The sequence below is a fragment of the Hemiscyllium ocellatum genome, chromosome 6 (genome assembly GCF_020745735.1).
Source record: "Hemiscyllium ocellatum isolate sHemOce1 chromosome 6, sHemOce1.pat.X.cur, whole genome shotgun sequence".
NCBI classification, from domain to species: Eukaryota; Metazoa; Chordata; class Chondrichthyes; order Orectolobiformes; family Hemiscylliidae; genus Hemiscyllium; species Hemiscyllium ocellatum.
The window spans coordinates 102,427,599-102,449,283 of NC_083406.1; the positions used below are offsets into that span (position 1 = coordinate 102,427,599).

Consider the following 21,685-nt stretch of genomic DNA (forward strand, 5'->3'; position numbering starts at 1 on the left):
TTCGCTCACCCTATCCATACCCTTGAATCTCAGTAATATCCTTGCAAATTTTTTCTGCTCAGCAACATCCCTGTGAATTTTTTCTGCATTCTTTCCAGTTTAATAATATCCTTCCTATAGTGCGGCCTCACCAACATCTTGTACAACTGCAATATAACTTCCCAAATTCTATACTCAGTGCCCTGACTGATGAAGGCCAGAGTGCCAAAAGCATTCTTCACTGCCCTGAATACCTGTGACTCCACTTTCAGAGATTCGGTGAACCTGAACTCCAAAATCCCTCTGTTCCACTACACTACTTAAGATCCTACCATTCACCATGAAACTCCAACCTTGATTTGACTTTCTAAAATGTAATTCTGGAGTAGAGTGGTGCTGGAAAAGCAAGCAGTTCAGGCAGCATCCGAGGAGCAGGAAAAATTGACGTTCCGGGCAAAAGCCCTTTATTAGGAATACAGGGCTTTTGCCCGAAATGTCGATTTTCCTGCTCCTCGGATGCTGCCTGAACTGCTGTGCTTTTCCAGCACCACTCTACTCCAGAATCTGGTTTCCAGCATCTGCAGTCATTGTTTTTACCTTTACAAAATATAAGACCTCACATTTATTTATATTAAACTCCATTTGTCATTTCTCAGCCTATTTCCTTCAGGGAAGAAAATCTGCAATCCTCACCTGGTGTGACCCACATGTGATTCCAGACGCACAGCAATGTGGTCGTCCCTCAACTGCCCACTGAAATGGCCAAGCAAGCCACACAGTTGTATCAACTGCTACAAAGTCCAATAAAGAAATAAAACCGGACAGAACTAGGCACCACAAAATGAAACAGCCCGGTCAAACCTGCAAAGTCCTTCTTACTAACACCTGGGATTAAATCTTGTGCCAGAATTGAAAGAGCTCAAAAAAGCAACATAGTCATACTCACGGAATTATACCTTACAGATAATATCCCATACAGAGATGTGTCCTGTCCCACTGGCAGGACAGACCCAATAGAAGTGGCGGCATAATAGCATACAGTCAGGAGGAAATTGCTCTGGGAATCCTCAACATTGACTCTGGACCCAATGAAATCTCACTGCTTAATGTTATCTATCCCCACTTCACTGCTTCATGTCATCTATCCCCACTTCACCATCCTGCCTCCACCACCCCCTTTATCTGCAGCTCCCCACACACCCATCTTCAGTCCTGAAGGAGGGTTTCACCTGCAATGTCGACTTCTCCACCTCCTGATACTGCCTGGCTTGCCATGTTCTTCTAGCCTCCTGCCTGTCTATCTTCAATGATGGAACAGCCAAAAGACAATAGTGAAACACTATTGCAATCTTCAGCTAGAAGTGCCAATTGGGTGATTCATCTGGATGGTAGTTGGGATTACAAATACCTGTTTTCAGTCGATTCAATTCACTCCATGTGATATCAAGAAATGGCTGGAGATTCTGGCAATAGTACTGAAGACTTATGCTCTAGAACTTGTCGCTCCCTTAGCCAAGCTGTTCCAGTACAGTTAAAACATTGGCATCTACCTGACAATGTGGAAAATTGCTCAGGAATGCCCTGCACACAAAATGGAAGACAAATACAATTCGGCCAATACTGTTTTCTCTTACTCTTGACTAACAGTGAAGTTATGGAAATGTCATCAACAGTGCTACCAAGTAGCACTTGCACAGCAATAACCCGCTCCATGTCACCCTCGGAGTTCTTTGCAGCCTTCGTTCAAACATGGACAAAACAGCTGATTTTCAGAGAAGAGCTGGAATTGACTGTCCTTGACATTCAGGCTACATTCAGTTGGATAGAATAGAAGAGCTTTTATAGTCACGTGCGCATGATGTAATTTCACTGCTTTGGCACCATCTTAGGTGCAAGGTACTAGGTACAGATATTTTAAGTGGAAGAGTGTGGTGCTGGAAAAGCACAGCAGGTCAGGCAACATCTGAGCAACAGGAGAGCTGATGTTCCAAGCATAAGCTCTTCATCAGGAATAGGGGTAGCCCAAGGGGGCTGAGAAGTAAATGGCGGGGGGGAGGTGGGGGTGTGTGGGGAGGTAGCTGGGAATGCAGTAGGTAGATGAAACTGGGGAAGAAGGCGATAGGTCAGAGAGGAAGGTGGAGCGGATTGATGGGACGGAAGATGGAATAGGTAGGACAGTTCAAGAGGGAGGTGCCAAGTTCTGGATTTGTCGATTTTACTGCTCGTCGGATGCTGCCTGAACTGCTGTGCTTTTCCAGCACTGCCTGTTCCATCTTCCTTCCCACTACCTATTTTTTTTTTGCAGCAGAGAGCGGTGAGAGGTGGGCGGAAGTGAAGTCGGAGTGCAAAGCCGGTCGGGGAGATAAGTGATTGTTATTTGAGTGGGTGTGTTCTGGACCCCAGGTCCTACAAAGTAGGGCCTCCCTCCCACCCTCCTCCTCTAACCTAAAGTAAAAGTCCACAAACTTGCCCCAAAAAGAGGGTCCAAGGAAGTTCCTGTGGATTGAAGAGTGAGGCTTTAGCTCAGGAGTCTTTGACAAGGAGGTTGAGTGAAATGATTATGCCACAGTTGAAGAGGGTGAAGACATTACTGCCAAGCTGGTTTAGTGTGCTACGTGCTTGATGTGGGAGGTCAACGACTCAAGTGTGTCTGGCTCGTATAAGTGTGTGCACATTCAGCTACTGACAGAGCATATTGCAGCACTGAAGAAAGAACTCGAGGACCTTAGGCTCATCCGAGAGAACGAGAACTTTCTGGACAAGGTCTTCAGCGAGGTTATTACACCAACCATACCAGAAGAGAGCAGACGTTGAGGAAGGCAGAGAGGAGACAGGTGCAAGAGACCCCGGGGGAAGTACCTGTCAGGAACAAGTTGAATCTTTTGGAAACAGTAGAGACAGATGACACCGCCAGTCTGCGAGGCGGCCAGGTCTGTCAATCAAAAGCTGGCGTGGAGGCAGAGTGGAAGTGTCGGACATCACACAGAGCCGTGGTAATAGGGGACTCCATAGTGAGAGGAACTGACCGGGGTTTCTGTGGCAGCAGGCGGGATTTAAGGATGGTGTGTTGCCTTCCTGGTGCCAGGGTTAAAGACATCACAGACAGAGTGCAGGAAATCCTGAAGGACAAAGGTGAAGAGCCAGAGGTGGTGGTACATGTCGGCACAAATGATGTCGGGAAGAAGAGGAGGAACATACTACAGCGGGACTTCGGAGAACTAGGAAGACGGCTGAAAAGCAGACGTCCAGGGTGGTCATCTCCAGTTTGCTTCCAGTTCCTCGGGCTGGTGAGGCCAGAAACAGGGAGATAATGGACTTGAACGTGTGGCTGGGGAACTGGGGCAGGAAGCAAGGATTTAAATTGTTGGATCACTGGGGTATGTTTTGTGGTCAGCATAAATTATACAAGAGAGATGGTTTGCACTTTAATAAGTTAGGGACCAGCATTCTGGCAGGCTAGTTTGCTACTGCAACACAGCTACGTTTAAACGAAGTAGCGGGGGGGGGGGGTGTGAACAAGGGAAGTCAAGAAAGACAACTGTACCAATGAAGCGGCAAACTCAAAAAGGGATTACATTGTAAGGTTGAGTAAAGTAGGAGTTGATGGGAAGAGTGAGGGCAGTAACAAATTAAAAATACTATATATGAATGCACAAAGCATTAGAAATAAGATGGATGAGCTTGAGGCTCTTTTGGAAATTGGCAGATACAATATTGTGGGGATAACTGAGATGTGGCTTCAAGTGGACAGGGCCTGGGAAATGAATATTCAAGGCTACACATGCTACCGTAAGGACAGACTGATGGGCAGAAGGGGTGGGGTGGCCATGTTGGTAAGGGATGATATTCAGTCCCTTGCACGGGGAGACCTAGAATAAGGGGATGTAGAGTCAGTATGGATAGAGCTGAGAAATTCTAAGGGTAAAAAGACCCTCTTGGGAGTTATCTACAGGCCCCCAAACAGTAGTCTGGATGTCGGATGTAAGTTGAATCAGGAGCTGAAATTGGCCTGTCGCAAAGATGTTACTACAGTTGTTATGGGGGATTTCAATATGCAGGTAGACTGGGAGAATCAGGATGGTATTGGACCTCAAGAAAGAGACTTTGTGGAGTGCCTCCAAGATGGATTCTTAGAACAGCTGGTGCTGGAGCCTACCAGGGAGACGGCAATTCTGGATCCGGTATTGTGCAACGAACCAAAATTGATCAGGGACCTCGAAGTGAAGGAGCCATTGGGAATTAGTGACCATAATACAATAAGCTTCAATCTGCAATTTGAGAGGGAGAGGGTACAATCGGAAGTGACAATGTTTCTATTGAATAAAGGGAACTATGGAGCTGAGGGAGGAGCTGGCCAAAGTTCAATGGTGCAATACCTTAGCAGGGATGACAGTGAAGGAACAATGGCAGATATTTCTAGGTATAATGCAGAAGATGCAGGATCAGTTCATTCCAAAAAGGAAGAAAGATCCTAGGAGGAGGCATGGGTGGCCGTGGCTGACGAGGGAAGTTAAGAAACATATAAAGTTAAAAGAGAAAAAGTATAACATAGCAAAGATAAGTGGGAAAACGGAGGATTGGGAAGCTTTTAAAGAACAACTAAGAAGGAAAAACGCAGAGAAAAAATGAGGTACGAAGGTAAACTGGCCAAAAATATAAAGGAGGATAGTAAAAGCTTTTTTAGGTATGTGAAAGGCAAAAAAAATGGTTAAGACTAAAATTGGGCCCTTGAAAACAGAAACAGGGGAATATATTAAGGGGAACAAAGAAATGGTAGAAGAATTGATTTTGGTACTTCAGGTCTGTGTTCACTGGGGAAGACACAAGCAATCTCCCTGAGTGGCTGAAGGACCTGGACTTAAGAGAATTTGTATTTGCCAGGAATTGGTGTTGGAGAGACTGTTAGGTCTGAAGGTTGACGAGACCCCAGGGCCTGATGGTCTACATCCCAAGGTACTGAAGGAGGTGGCTCGAGAAATTGTAGACGCGTTCATGATTATTTTCCAGAGTTCGACAGATTCGGGATCAGTTCCTGCGGATTGGAGGGTGGCTAATGTTGTACCACTTTTTAAGAAAGGTTGGAGAGAGAAAGCTGGAAATTATAGACCAGTTAGTCTGACCTCAGTGGTGGGAAAGATGCTGGGGTCTATTATAAAGGATGAAATTACGACACATCTGGATAGTAGTAACAGGATAGGTCAGAGTCAGCATGGATTTATGAAGGGGAAATCATGCTTGACAAATCTTCTGGAATTTTTTGAGGATGTAACTCTGAAGATGGACAAGGGAGATCCAGTAGATGTAGTGTAACCGGACTTTCAGAAAGCTTTTGATAAAGTCCCACATAGGAGGTTAGTGAGCAAAATTAGGGCGCATGGTATTGGAGGCAAAGTACTAACTTGGATTGAAAGTTGGTTGGCTGACAGGAAACAAAGAGTAGTGATAAACGGCTTCATTTTGGAATGGCAGGCAGTGACCAGTGGGGTACCACAGGGATCAGTGCTGGGACCGCAACTTGTTACAATATATATTAATGATATAGAAGACGGTATTAGTAATGACATTAGTAAATTTGCTGATGATACTAAGCTGGGTGGCAGGGTGACATGTGAGGAGGATATTAGGAGATTACAGGGTGACGTGGACAGGTTAGGTGAGTGGAGTCCTCGAACTCAGCACCACCTTCCTAACCTGCAATCTTCATCCTGACCTCCCCGCCCCCACCCCGACTCCAGCCTATCACCCTCACCTTAACCTCCTTCCACCTATCGCATTTCCAATGCCCCTCCCCCAAGTCCCTCCTACCTACCTTTTATCTTAGCCTGCTTGGCACACTCTCCTCATACCTGAAGAAGGGCTCATGCCCGAAACATCGATTCTCCTGCTCCTTGGATGCTGTCTGACCTGCTGCACTTTTCCAGCAACACATTTTCAGGTTAGGTGAGTGGTCAGATGCATGGCAGATGCAGTTTAATGTGGATAAATGTATGGTTATCCACTTTGGTGGCAAGAACAGGAAGGCAGATTACAATCTAAATGGAATCAATTTAGGTAAAGGGGGAGTACAAAGAGATCTGGGTGTTCTTGTACACCAGTCAATGAAGGTAAGCATGCAGGTACAGTAGGTCGTGAAGAAGGCTAATAGCATGCTGGCCTTCATAACAAGAGGGATTGAGTATAGAAGCAAAGAGGTTCTTCTGCAGCTGTACAGGGCCCTGATGAGACCACACCTGGAGTACTGTGTGCAGTTCTGGTCTCCAAATTTGAGGAAAGACATTCTGGCTATTGAGGGAGTGCAGCGTAGGTTCACGAGGTCATTTCCTGGAATGGCGGGATTACCTTACACTGAAAGACTGAAGCGACTGGGCTTGTATACCCTTGAGTTTAGAAGACTGAGAGGGGATCTGATAGAGACATATAAGATTATGAAAGGATTGGACACTCTGGAGGCAGGAAACATGTTTCCACTGATGGTTCAAACAGTACAGACTACAGATTCGAAAACACTAGCAACGGTTATCCTTCAAGATCCTCCGCTCTACACTCGCAGCAATGCACTGAGACCTAACCTTTCTACAGTCAGCCCTGCCTCAGCTGAGGGCCACATTCTCTTAGAATTGCAACGGTGCCAAGTTGGAAGGTTGGATCTGGGACAAGATGGGGGTAGGGGAAATGGGGAAACCGGTGAAATCCACATTGATCCCGTGTATTTGGAAGGTCCCAAGACGGTAGATGAGGTTTCTTCCTCCAGGCGTTGCGCGCTAGAGTTTGGCGGTGAAGGAGACTCAGGTCTTGCATGTACTTGGCAGAGTGAGAAGGGGAGTTGAAGTGTTCGGTAACAGGGTAGTGGGGTTATTTAGAACACATGTCCCAGAGATGTTCTCTGAAACGTTCTGCAAGTTGGCGTCCTGTCTCCCTAATGCAGAAGAGACCACATTGAGAGCAACTGACACAATAGATGACGTGAGTGGAAGTACAGGTAAATCTCTGTCAGATGTGGAAGCATCCTTTGCGGTCTTGGACGGAGCTGAGGGGCGTACGGTTTGCAGTGGCAGGGGAGGGTGCCGGGAGTCATGGAGGGAATGGTCGGAACACAGATAGGGGTGGAGAGGGAAATATATCCCTGGTGGTAGGGTCTGTTTGTAGGTAGCAGAAATGGTGGAGGATGATGCAATGTATCCAGAGGTTGGTGGGGTGGAAGATGAGGACCAGCGGGTTCTGTCCTTGTTGCGATTTGAGGGGTGAGGTTAAAGGGCAGAGGTGCGGGAAGTGGATGAGATGCATTGGAAGGCATCATCAACCACATGGGAGGGGAAACTGCAGCCCTTGAAGAAGGAGGCCATCTGGGATTTTCTATGGTGCAATTAGTCTTCCTGGGAGCCGATAAGGAATTTTTACAGGAGACAGGGTGGAGGAAGTGTAGTCTAGGTAGCCGTGGGAGTCAATGCGTTTGTAGTAGATGTCTATGTTAAGTAGGCCACTCGAATTGGAGATGGAGAGATCCAGTATAAGACTCTGGTGTGGCCTCATCTGGAGTATTGTGTGCAGTTTTGGTCGCCATACTATAGGAAGGATGTGGAGGCATTGGAACGAGTGCAGAGGAGGTTTACCAGGATGTTGCCTGGCATGGTTGTAAGATCGTATGAGGAAAGGCTGAGGCACTTGGGGCTGTTCTCATTGGAGAAAAGAAGGTTTAGGGGAGATTTGATAGAGGTGTACAAGATGATTAGGGGTTTAGATAGGGTTGACAGTGAACCTTTTTCCGCTGATGGAGTCGGGTGTTACTAGGGGACACAGCTTTAAATTAAGGGGTGAAAGGTATAGGACAGATGTTAGGGATAGATTCTTTACTCAGCGGGTTGAGAGTTCATGGAATGCCCTGCCAATAGCAGTGGTAGGCTCTCCCTCTTTATGGTCATTTAAGCAAGCATTGGATAAGCATATGGAGGTTATTGGGCGAGTGCAGGTTAGGTAGGCTTCGGTCGGCGCAACATCGAGGGCCGAAGGGCCTGTACTGCGCTGTATTTTTCTATGTTCTAAGGGAGGTGTCCGAGATGGTCCAGGTGAACTTGAGGTCGGAGTGGAAGGTGTTCGTGAAGGTGGTGTACTGTTCAACCTCCTCATGGGAACACGAGGTCAATACAGTCATCAATGTAGTGGAGGTAAAGGTTGGGGATGGTGCCAGCGTAGTTGTGGAAGATGGACTGTTCTACATACCCGACGAAGAGGCAGGCATAGCTGAGGCTCATGCAGGTGCTCATGGCTATCCCTTTGGTCTGGAGGATCTGAAGGAGAAATTGTTGAGCGTGATGACTAGTTCAGCCAATCGAATGAGTTTTTTAGTAGAAAGGCACTGGTTGGATTGGCAGGGGAGGAAGAAACGGAGGGCTTGGAGGCTTTTGTCATGGCGGATGGATGTGTACAGTGAATGATGTCCATGATAAAGGGGAGGCGTTGGGAGCCAGGAAACGAAAGTTATGGAGGAGGTGGAGGGCATGGGTGGTGTCCTGAACATATGTGGGGACCTCCTAGACCGGGGGGGGGGTGGGGGGGTGGGCAGGATGGTGTCAAGGTATGCAGAGATAAGTTCAGTGGGGCAGGAACTGGCTAAGACAGTGGGTCAACTGGGCAGCTAGATTTGTGAATTTTTGACTGTAGGTAGAACCTGGCAGTGCGGAGTTCCCAGACTATGAGGTTGGAGACTATTGGTAGATCCCCTGAGGTGGTGACTTTGTGGATGATCTGGGAGGTGATGGTTTGGTGATGAAGTGAGGTCATGGTCAAGGGGGGAGTAGGAGCTGGTGTCCATGAATTGGGGGACAGATATTTTAAATGTTTGTTACAGAAGTGAAAGAGTGAAAAAAAATCTAGCATAGAAAAACATAGCTTCTAAAAGTACTTGAATTACTCAAAGTCCACAATAAGAATGTGTGGTATAGAGAAGCCCTCTAGCAAAACTGGAATCAATGGGTAGCAGGACGCAAACTCTCTAGGAGTCAGCTCTGGCATACAGGAAGATGGTTATGGTTGTTAGAGGTCAGTCATCTCAGCTGCAGGAGCTCTTCAGGTTAGTGTCCCAGGCCCAACCATCATCAATGACTTTCCCTCCATCCTAAGGTCAGAGGTGGGGATATTCACTGACGATTACATAATGTTGAGCGGCATTCATGACTCCTCAGATACTGAAGCAGCAACAAGATTTGGACAATAGTCAGGCTTGCGAGGACAAATGATAAGTAATATTTGCGTCATACAAATGTCAGGCAATGGCCACCTCCAGTAAGAAGCAATCTAACCACTAATTCCTGATATTGAATGGCATTATGATCACTGAATCCCCTGTGATCAACATCCTGAGGATTACCGTTGATCAGAAACTCAACTGGACTCTCCACTTAAACACAGTGGCTACAAGAGGAGATCAGAGGCTATGAATACTGCAGCAAGTAACTCACATCATGACTGCCAAAAGCTTGTCCAATATCTACAAGGCACAAGTCAGGAGAATGATGGAATACTCTCCATTTGCCTGGATTAGTGCAATCCAAAAACACTCAAAAAGCTGGACAATACCCAGGACAAAGCAGTCTGCTAGCCAGAAACATAAAAACAGATAGCTAAACTTTATAAATATTTAAAGAAATGAGTTAACAAAGTGATTGATGGCACGAGAGAAAGTGAAACTGGAGAATAATGCAAGATAAGGAAATGGCAGATGAATTGAGCAGTCATTTTGCAACAGTCTTCACCATAATGGGTATAAGTTACATCCCAGAAGCAACAGAAACTAGATGGGAGGGAGGAAGTCAGGAAAATCATTCACCAGAGAAGTGGTGGCACTGAGTAAATTATTGGAGCTGCAGGCTGGCATTTATGTGTATCTTGATGGACTTCAGCCTATAATCCTGAATAAATCGCTTGTCAGAATGTTTGTTCATGTGTCAGTTTTAATTTTCTAAAAATCCTTTGATTTGAACACAGCCAAAGATAGTAGAATGCAACTCCCTTATTCAAAAAGAGGAGATAGAAAGCAGGAAACTATAGGCCAATTAGCTAAACATCTTTTTGAGGGAAAATGTTACAAGCTGTTGCGAAACAAGTTATTACAGAGCACTTGGATAAGTTCAAGGTAATTGGGCAGAGTCAACAGTCTTTCACTTGGCCCATAACTCTATAAACCTTTCCTATTCAGATACCCATTCAGATGCCTTTTAAGTGTGGTAATTATCTCAGCCTCCATCCCACTTGCTCTGGCAGCTCATTCCCTACATGCACTAACCTTCTGCATGGTAAAGTTGCCCCTTTGGTCCCTTTTAAATCTTTCCCCACTCACCTTAAACCATGCCCTCTCGGGATGAAAAGATATCATGGGTAAGCATGGATTTGAGGATACATTCAGATAGCCAGGGTGTCACTGAATGACAAAGTAGCTGCAGGGACTGAATGGTCCAATCCTGTTCATGATTCATATGTCGTGCAATAAACAGTTATTATCTGGCACCTATTTAACCAGGAGTAAGCCGATCAAATATTCCAGATAATCAAAGAGTCCGCAAACCAATGTAAAAATACACATTAAGTAACAGAACTGTAATACAAAGAGCATACACATCGTTGTTACAACATAAATCACTTAAATAATAATGCAACTTTGCCTTAGATAAAATTTATCTGCAGAGTGCATTCTCACTTGCACCCTCATCTGATTACTTGGAGATCCCAGTGGATCATGGTATTTGAGGAGATATTTGAATTTTTATGTGACCATTTGATTGAGCAACAAGTGTACTCAGTTACATTGAGATAAATAAATTAAAAAGTATAATAACAGGACAGAATAATACAGTAAGCTTGCGGTATTTGAGGCATATAATCTTTATCGTTTTAGCAAGAGTGCTAGTTCATAAAGTGCCAGTTAAAACAAAATATACTTGGTACCATGGAGTTAATACATAATGTTTAATGAAATGGATGCAAGTTTTGATCAGTGCAACAACAGCAAAAGAACAATTCAAACTTACTGGATCTGCTGCAGCAGTTTGGAATGATTGTGCAGCATTGAGCACCCTCATTGAAGCTTCCAAATTACTTGGTGGGAGAAAAAAGTTTGGAATTATAACTGGATCAGGTCTGAATAAAGATGTTAAAGATTATTAACATTTGTTAGTTTTATAAGAGCACAATAGTCTATAATTTCTTCAGTATAGGTTACTGCACAATGAGAAAAAATTCCATTTCTTTCCCAATTTAAACCTTTCTGACCAGATATGCTAAACTTGATCAAATGTGTTTATTCTCAATTTGTTCCATCAATTACAATAACGGCATGCATTAAAACATGAAAAGAAAATTTCTACGCTGGCTATAAATAATGATGGATCAATGAGAAATAAACAACAGTATTGGATATTCTGAGCAAAACTGGTGAATGGTGGAACAAGTGCTTATGTCACTGTCCGAGTAATCCATGGTCCTACTCATTTCAAATCCCACTACTGAAGATGGTGGAATTTAATTTTTATTAATAAATCAGCAATATAAAGCTAGTCTCAGTGATAAAGGCATAATATTATCACTGATGGATTTGTTTTACAACAATCTAGTTCACGAAACGTGCTTTCGGGAAGTGAATGTGCCACTTTGATCCGTGTTGGCATGTATGAGACTTTAGATGCACAACCATGTGACTGAGTCCTTAAATGTCTTAAGTGGCCTGGCAAGTCACTCAGTTCAAGGGCATTCATGGAAAAGCAGCAAATGCTAGCCTTGCTGTGATCCCCAGATCCCATTAAAGAATTTAGAAAAGAACTTCTGAACCACCACAGAGCGCTTAGTATTCCAATCCTGAAATAATAATCCCAACTTTGTGACCACCACCAATTATTACTAATAAAGTGTCTTGAACATTTGCAAAAGCTATTAATCATCTCCCCCCCCCCCCCCGTCATACTAAATTATTAGATCACAGAGTTGGTTCATTCATCCATGAATGCTATCTTATTTAATTACAAAATGTCTAATAGCAATTATTAGACAAAGAATCATAGCATTTGATTAACTGCACAGAATTAAAATTTCATAAAGCCTTTCTTTAGAATATATTCAGAATGAATGTGCATGGAAATTTGTTCATGGGATGCAAGCATCACTGGCCAGCCCATCATTTATTGCCAATCCTTAATTGCCCTGCCAGGACATTTCAGAAAGCAGATAAGAGTCAACCACATTGCTATGGTTCTGGAGTCACAAGCAGGTACCTAGCAGAAGCAGATTTCCCTCCATAAAGGACATTAGTAAACGTAATAGGCTTTTATGACAATTTACAGTGAAGATCATTAGGCTAGCTTTTAATTCCAGATTTTTATTAACTCCAGATTTCATCATCTAACATAGTGCTACTCAAACATATGTGCCTACAAACTTAAATTCTCAGGTTCTGGTTTACTACTAAACCGCCTCCCCTGCAAAGTTCAAGATATAATCAGTTATAGTTACAAAAGGATACAAAATGACTGAATGCGTATCGTCTGTTGAATCTTTATTTGCACTCTCTTCATGCATCCTCCGAACATATTCCCCACCTGCTTTAGAGAACTGTGAATCTTCCTGGGTCTGCGTTTCAGAGGACTCGTGGTTTTCATTTCCAATCTCACTGATGCTGTTTGCGTGGTGACAATCTTCAAGAATATTCTTTACTTTTAAACCTCTTTCTTTCCTATCTGTGATCGAAAACGTTCTACTATAAAAACTGTCATGTTCCATAAGATTTGCATTTTCTTGCATTAGCTCTTCTGCTTTGTCAGGATTTGAGGAAACAGAGTACTGATCATCTGAGGACTGTATTTCTAGAAATCCTGTATGTGTGAATTGTTCACTTTGGAGAATTACATTTCTGTCTGGCAAATCAAAATCTGTTCCTTCATTTACTGATTGTGATCTTTCTGCATGTGGTGAGGACTCACCAGCTTCCATATTGCTGGTTGGTTTATAATTCTCATTTTGCAATCTCTCGATAAACAGCTCATCATGTACATGGATAGGATTTATTTGCACTTCTGCAGCCAGACTTCCATTTCCTATTGGCTTCTGGGCCTCTCTTTCACACTCAAGCTTATAATTGTCCTCCAAATCTGAGAAAATACTCGACCAAGGGCTTGTCCTGTCAGTCATAACAGTCATGTCATTCAAGGTTCTTGGTTGTATCACGTCTTCTTCATATCCTTCTTCACTACACCCTTCACTACCATAATGCTGGGTTTCATGTTCTACAGCAGAACTGTTGCTCTGGGAGCTTCTATGATCTTGATCAAAATATTCATCAATTTCATTTTTTTTTAACTCTGGATTTCCTTGAGCACAAAAATGAGTTGCCCTCTCTGGTGACTGCACATACAGAAACATTTTATTCTTAGTTTTGTCGCTTTCATTTTGTAATTGTTGTGGTTCATTTTCAGCTATTTTCTCCCAATCTTCTTCTGTACCTTGAGAAGGCTGCATTGAAATAGTAACATCAGCTTTATTTCCACCTTGCAGACCTATTGTAAAGGACAAACATGGATATGTATATGATTATAATGATACCAATTTTTTTTATTTATCATCAAGCATTTTTTGTTTAGTTGGTAATATTCAATCAAGTGCCAACATATAGATTTAACATACATAGAATCTAGTACACTCTATAAATGGCACTGATTGATCAATATGCAATCTAAATCTACTTATCAATGAACATCCTAAAAACTTATCCCACAATGAAGTAGCTGTGCATTATGGCTGCCCCAGAGTTTGGAAGAAGGTGAGTGATAGGTGTCTTATGCAAAGGTAAGCTGATGGATTAAGTCATTATTAGATTAGTTTACTCCTCATATAGAAACAGCAAACAAGGAAAATGTTATTCGGGTTTCTGCCACTAAATTGAACAGACTGGTAAAAGTAATCACGACAAGTCAATATGAAAACTTCAAATTAAATGTGACACTTCAGAAAATTTGCATCAAATTCTGAGATATGACAGGTAAGGGCTCAGAAATGATTTTAACTGCCTTTTGTATATAGTTCAAAGGTAGTTTGAATTATGCATTTTTGTAAGTGGTAATTAAAATCTCCAACAATGAATAATAAAAATAAAAGGGACAAATATGATATAGCTTTGAACTGTCAGTTTATGTTTAAAGAATCAGAGAAACAACTATTCAAAACATTGAATAACTGTATTAAAACGACTTTGATTAAAGTGTTGAAAAAGTACGAATGCCAGAATATACATCCATTGTGCGGATTTAGGATATATAAATCTGTAGTAATTACCACCCTGACAACATTCCAATAGAAATACTGAAACCTAATGCTTTAGAACCAGTTACGTCGCAAGCCAAGCTATTCTAGTACATCAAACACACTGGCATTTACCCAATAATTGCCTGGGTATGTCCTATGAACAAAAAGCAGAACAAATGCAACCTGGCCAATTATGACACCATCAAGCTACTCTCCATTATCTGCAAAGCATTGGATGCGGTTGTCAACAGGGTCGTCAATTGGCATATACAAAAGAATAACCTGCTCACTGATGCTCAGTTTTGGGTCCATAGCCCTGATCTCATTTGAGATTTAGTCCAAATTTGAATTCCAAAGCAGAAGTGAGAGTGACTACCCTTGCCTTACTTAATGTTACCTTTATGTTATCAATGAGTATGAGCAAAACTGGAGTCAACAGGAAGTATTAGGAAATCTCTCTGCTGGTTGGAGTCCTATCTAACTCAAATGAAGATGGTTGATTCAGTTTAGATCCACAGCATCACTGCAGGAGTTCTTCAAATCAATAGTGTGTAATTTCATCAGACATTCCCTTCATTATGAAGTCAGAGTGGGAATATTCATTGATGACTGCACAATTTTCAGCACCATTCAAAACTTATCCATTTGCAGCAAGACCTGGATAACCCCCAGGTGGGGCATATAATGGGCAGTTAACACTTGTCACATAAGTATCACGCAATGAGCAACTCCAACAAGATAGAATCTAACTATTGCTCCTTGTTAATCAATGACATTAACATTGCTGAATCTCCCACTATCAACATCCTGGGGTTATCACTGACCAGAAACTGAACTGGACCAGTCATATAAATATGGTGACGACAAGAGTAAATCAGGGGTGAGAATCACCAATTATCCTACCAAAGCATGTTCACAAGCCAAAGGGCATGAGTCAGGAACGTAATGGAATACTCACCACTTGCCTGGCTTAGCGCAGTTCCAACAATCTAAAGTGTGACACCTCATTCATCACATTCATCATTCACTTGTGAAGAAATGTGTGTGATTTATATATATTAATGACAGATTTTTGATTTGAACCAATTGCACATATATGTCTACTTTTATGAAGAGGGTCAAAAATTAAAGAGGTTATTGTTTTCAGAAACAAAAGCAGAGATTGCTGCAATTTCTATGTGTTTGTCGTTCAGTGTTTTCAGGATGTGCCTCCTGGTGTATTCATGAAATATGTTCATATTGTGGGAATTTATGACAGGAGAGAGAAAATTTTGAAAAACATTCGCTTGCTTTTGAGTTCAGAATAATCAAGGACTGATTATAGCTAAGAAAAAAGAGAAGTCCAGAGACTGGAAAGTTCTTGGGCAGTTTAGAGGAGATCTGACTGGGCATAGACACAAGAATTGTTACTCTTGGAAAATGACTTTGTTCATAGCAGTTGAGGGAATAAGATTCCTCAGGGAAAGTGTTTAGCTTGCGAAACCTCCAGACCAGGTGTGCATGGTTAAACAATTACATTGGTTATTCAAATCTGGGAATGTCAAAGATATCAAAGTTATGTGACAGAATTCAAGGGAAAGCTTCACACTTCACAGGACAAGAACTGAGAAATAAAGCACAGACTCAATAGGAAGAAAAATTTCTGATATTTTTGAGCAATTCTAAAATGATGATGTTAGGGAGTAGATGCTATTGTGTTTTGTTGTATGCTTTGAAATCTTTCAAACTGCATATCATTTTTTGTGAAGTTTCATTTTATTGATAAAACCAAATCTGTAGTCTGGTGTGCTTCTGTTTAAGGCCACCACATCATATTTTTAATAATATGATCTATCAAGCCAACTTTAATTCTATGATTTGAGCTGGCCAGTGGCAAGATAGCTGGGATCTTAAGCCTTTACCACTAGTGCAGTGTGGCAACAGTGTGCAACGTCCAGTTCATCTGAACCATCAAATGGTTCATCATTTTCTCGGCGGCAGTTGAAGTGGGAGGGGGGACAGTGAGGACCAGAGGCCCGACGGGAAGGTAAATTTTAAAAGATATAAAAGCTTACCTCATGTATAGGTGGAGTGCACACTGAGCAGGAGCGGACATGGGACTGCTGCATAAGTGAGGCTTTATATTCCGGTGGTTGCTTTAGCCGAAACACTACTTGGGTAGTGTCTCCACCCATCCTCTTCCTCTAACCAAAAACAAGGTTCCGTGTACCGGATTGGTAAGGAGACTAGTTTATTTTTATTTAGTTTTTCAGTAGTCTCGTTGGGAATTTAGAATAGTGGGAAAGGAGGTTAGGGCAGTTGAATATTCCTCATGCAGGATGTGGGATGTAAGGGTCACCAGTAGAATTCCTGCTAACTGAATCTGTGGATAGTGCACCCAACTCCAGTTCCTCAAAAACCACGTTAGGGAACTGGAGCTGGAACAGGAGGAACTTCGGATCATTCTTGAGGCAGAGGGGGTTATTGAGAGGAGTTACAGGTAAAAGAAAAAGGTAGATGGGTTACTGTTAGGGGATGGAAAAGGAACCGGCAGGTAGTGCAGGGATCCCCTGTGGCCATCCCCCTCAACAACAAGTGTATCGTGTTGGATACTGTTTTGGGGGGGGGGGGGGGGGGAATGAGTTACCAGGGGTAAGCAATAGGTCACAGGTCTCTGTTGTTTAGAAGGGAAGGGGGAAGAGGAGCAGCGCATTAGTCACTGGGGACTCCATAGTTAGGGGACAGATAGGAGGTTCTGTGGGAACAAGAGGGACTCACGGTTGGTGTGTTGCCTCCCAAGTGCCAGGGTTCATGATGTCACTGATCGTGTTTTTGGGATCCTTGAGGGGGAGAGGGAGCTGCCTCAAGTCGTGGTCCACATAGGCACCAATGAAATAGGTAGAAAGAGAGATGAGGATTTAAGGCAGACATTCAGAGAGCTAGGGTAGAAGCTTAGAGATAGAACAAACAGAGTTGTTATGTTTGGTTTGTTGCCTATGCTGTGCACGAGCAAGATGAAGAATAGGGAGAGAGAGGAGTCGAACACATGGCTGCAGGAGGAAGGGTTTTGGATTCCTGGGTAACTGAGACTCTTTCTAGAGTAGGTGGGACCTCTACAAACAGGATGGTCTCCAACTGAACCAGAGGGGTACCTGGGAGGGGGGAGATTTGCTAAAGCTCTTCAGGTGGGTTTAAACTAATTCAGCAGGGAGGTGGGAACGAAACTGTAGTCTGAGTATATAGAATATTGAGAGTAGTGAGGTCAGAACTAAGATTTCAAGATTGCAAGAAGGCACTGGCAAGCGAGAAGTTGGTTTGAAGTGTGTCTACTTCAACGCCAGGAGTACTGGAATAAGGTGGGTTGGTACCTGGGATTTCGATGTTGTGGCTATTTCAGAGACATGGGTAGAGCAGGGACAGGAATGGTCATTACATGTTCTGGAATTTAGATGTTCAGTAAGATCAGAAAGGTGGTAAAGAGGGGGTGGTGTGGCATTGTTAGTCAGGGATAGTATTACAGTGGCAGAAATGACGTTTGAGGACTCATCTCCTGAGGTAGTATGAGCTGAGATTAGAAACAGAAAGTAGAGGTTACCCTGTTAGGGATTTTCTATGGGCCTCTAAATGGTTCCAGAGATGTAGAGGATAGGATAGCAAAGATGATCCTCGATGGGAGCGAGACTGACAGGGTAGTTATTATGGGGAAATTTAACTTTCCAAATATTGACTGGGAATACTATAGTTCAAGTACTTTAGATGGGTCAGTTTTTGTCCAATGTGTGCAGAAGGGTTTCCTGACCCAGTATGTAGACAGGCCAACAGGTGAGGCCATATTAGATTTGGTACTGGGTAATGAACCCAGCTAGGTGTAAGATTTGGAGGTAAGTGAGCACTTTGGCGATAGTGACCACAGTTTGGTTATGTTTACTTTAGTGATGAAAAGGGATAGGTATATACTGCAGGGCAAGAGTTAAAGCTGGGGGAAAGGCTCCTACGATGCGATTAGGCAAGATTTAGGATGCATAGATGGGGAAGGAAACAGCAGGGGATTGGCTCAACTGAAATATGGAGCTTATTCAAGGAACAGCTACTGCTGGTCCTTGATAAGTATGTATCAGTCAGGCTGGGAGGAAGTTGGTGAGCACGGGAGCCATGGTTTATTAAGGATGTTAAGTCTCTTCTCATGAGGAAGAGGGAGGCTTATGGTAGGATGAGATGTGTTGGCTCAGTTAGGGTGCGTGAGAGTTACAAGTTAGCCAGCAAAGACTTAAAGAGAGAGCCAAGAGGAGCCAGAGGTGGACATGAGAAGTTATTGGTGGATAGGAACAAGGAAAACCCTAAGGCTTTCTCGAGGTATATCAGGAATAAATGAATGACAAGAGTAAGATTAGGGACAATCAAGGATAGTAGTGGGAGGTTGTGTTTGGAGTCAGAGGAGATGGGGAAGTGCTAAATTAAAATTTTTTGTCAGTATTCATACTAAAAAAAGACAATGTGGTTTAGGAGAATACTGAGATACAGGCTACTAGACTAGATGGGATTGAGGTGCATGCGGAGGAGGTGTTAGCAATTCTAGAAAGTGTAAAAATAGACAAGTCCCCTGGGCCAGACGGAATTTACCCGAGGATTCTCTGGGAAGCCAGGGAGGAGATTGCTGAGCCTTTGGCTTTGATCATTACGTCATCATTGTCTGTAGGAATAGTGCCAGAAGACTGGAGGATAGCAAATGTTGTTCCCTTGTTCAAGAAGGGGAGTAGAGACACTCTGGAAATTATAGAACTGTGAGCCTTACTTCAGTTGTGGGTAAAGTGTTGGAAAGGGTTATAAGACATTCCTTTCTAGATGATTATAAATCCTATAAGTTGATTAGGGATAGTCAACAGAGTTTTGTGAAGGGTACGTCATGCCTCACAAACCTTATAGAGTTCTTTGAGAAGGTGACCAAACAGGTGGATGAGGATAAAGCAGTTGATGTGTTGTATATGGATTTCAGTAAAGTGCTTGATAAGGTTCCCACGATAGGCTATTGTACAAAATACATGGGAAGCATGGGACTGAGGGTGATTTAGAGGTTTGGATCAGAAATTGGCTAGCTGAAAAGACAGAGGGTGGTGATTGATGGGAAATATTCATCCTGGAATTCAGTTACTATTGGGGTACCGCAAGGATCTGTTTTGGGTCCACTGCTGTTTGTTATTTTTATAAATGACTTGGATGAGGGCATAGAAAGATGGATTAGTAAATTTGCGAATGGCATTAAGGTCAGTAGAGTCGTGAATAGTGACAAAGGGTAATGTAGGTTACAGAGAGAGATTGATAAGCTGCAGAGCTGGGCTGAGAGGTGACAAATAGAGATTAATGTGGAAAACTGTGAAGTGATTCACTTTGGAAGGAGTAACAGGAATGCAGAGTACTAGGGTAATGGCAAGATTCTTGGTAGTGTAGATGAGCAGAGATTTCAGTGTCCAGGCACATGGATCCCTGAAAGTTGATACCCAGGTTGTAGGGTTGTTAAGAAAGCATATGGTGTATTAGCTTTTATTGGTAGAGGGATTGTATTTCGGAACCATGAGATCATGCTGCAGCTGTACAAAACTCTGGTGCAGCCACATTTGGAGTATTGCATACAGTTCTGGTCACCACATTATAGGAGGGATATGGAAACTTTGGAAAGGGTTTAGAGGAGATTAACTAGGATGTTGCCTGGTATGGAGGCAAGGTCTTACGAGGAAAGTCTGAGGCTGTTTTTGTTAGAGAGAAGAAGGTTGGCAGGTGACTTAATTGAGATATATAAGATCGTCAGAACGTCAGAGAGGTTGGACACAGAGCATTCTTCCTCAGATAGCGATGGTTAGCATGAGGGAACATAGCTTTAAATTGAGGGGTGATAGATATATGACAGATGTCACAGGTAGTAAGAGAGTAGTAGGGGCGTGGAACGCACTGCCTACAACAGTAGTAGACTTGCCAACTTTAAGGGCATTTAAATGGTCATTGGACGAGAAAGGAATAGTGTGGGTTAGATGGGTTTCAGATTGGTTCCATAGGTTGGCACAACATCAAGGGCCGAAGGGCCTGTACCGAGCTGTAATGTTTTATGTTCCATCTACAAGATGCACTGCAGTAACTAGTCAAGGCTTTTCCAATAGCAGCTTCCAAACTCATGACCTCTGCCACCTAGAAGTACAAGGGCAGAAGCTGCTGAGAACACTGCCACATGCAAGTTATTCTCCAAGTCACAGACCATTCTGACTTGGAACTGTATCACTGTTCCTTAGGTGTCACTGGGTCAAAATCCTGCAGCTCCCTTCCTAACAGCATTGGAGGCATCCCATTGAGGTTAACTTACAAGGGCAAATTAGGTAGGGGCCATAAATGCTGTCCTAGCCAGCAATGCCCACATCCAAAGAGCAAAAAAAATCAAAACCAAACAATTAAAATGGTCTTAGCAGCCTGCACAATCCGCACGTTTGTTGGAACAGAATATTTTGTGGGACAGTTTTGGCACTAGTCATATTCGGCAAAGACCTCTCAGGATCCCTTCCTTATCAAAATATTGCTCCTTTTCAATTTCTTGAATTCATTTTTGCAGTAATGGAAGATAGCATTAAACTTGCACAGTTTTAACATGTACTTTTCTGTAGGAAACTCGAATTTAGGTATTAAAAAGTAGTAACATATATAATTAGCTGAGAAAGTAAAATTGCTGTAATCAATTTTTTAAAAATGTAAAACTTGTTTTTGCTCACCATTCATAAAATGACGAGATTCAGTGACCAGTTTATATGACTTCTCCAAGATCTCATTACCAGATTGCGAGGGTCTAATACAGCCATCCATTTGATTATCATCTGTTCTTTGCTGTGGGGCTGGGTTAATCATGCGAGAAAATGGAGATGTCGACAGTTTCTCACTGAAGTATCGTTGAATATCATCTAGTTCGCTGAGATTCCTCCTGATCAAGACAGCAATAAAATTAAGACACATGAAACTTCACATTTAAGTAGCAAAATCAGTTGACGTCACAGACTGCACAGGTAAATCAAGAAAAAAGACAAAACAAATAACTATGGATGATGGAGATCTGAAACAAAAACAGAAGTTGCTGGAGAAACTCAGCAGGTCTTCTGAGGGGAGAAAGCAGAGTTAATATTAAAACTCTTCGTAAGAATGCAGATATGCTGAGTTTCTCCAGCAAGTTCTGTTTTTGTTTGAGAAAATGTACAACTGAACAAAGAATAAAACTGCACACCTGTCAAGCTGCTTTTCACTGCCAGACCTACTGAGCTATTCCATTATTATGCTTTTATTTCCAGCAACCGCAATATTTTGCTTATGTATCAATAACAGTGGTTATTTCTCACTCAAATATTGATGAATGTAACAACATGGAGATACGCCAGGCTTTCCCATTTCCACAGGTCGGGACTTTCATCCTGAAGCCGCA

The 21,685-nt window shown here is 42.8% G+C and overlaps 1 protein-coding gene across 1 annotated transcript in view; it reads right to left on the bottom strand.

The window, feature by feature from the left end:
- The window catches only part of c2cd3 (C2 domain containing 3 centriole elongation regulator), a 163,303-nt gene that overhangs the window by 19,585 nt on the left and 122,033 nt on the right, over positions 1–21,685 (bottom strand). Inside the window, exons 30-32 of the mRNA XM_060826212.1 lie at positions 20,988–21,193; positions 12,485–13,514; positions 11,001–11,109 (exon numbers count right to left, since the gene is read on the bottom strand). Coding sequence (XP_060682195.1) covers positions 11,001–11,109; positions 12,485–13,514; positions 20,988–21,193 — 1,345 coding nt within the window. The remainder of the gene's footprint in view (positions 1–11,000; positions 11,110–12,484; positions 13,515–20,987; positions 21,194–21,685) is intronic.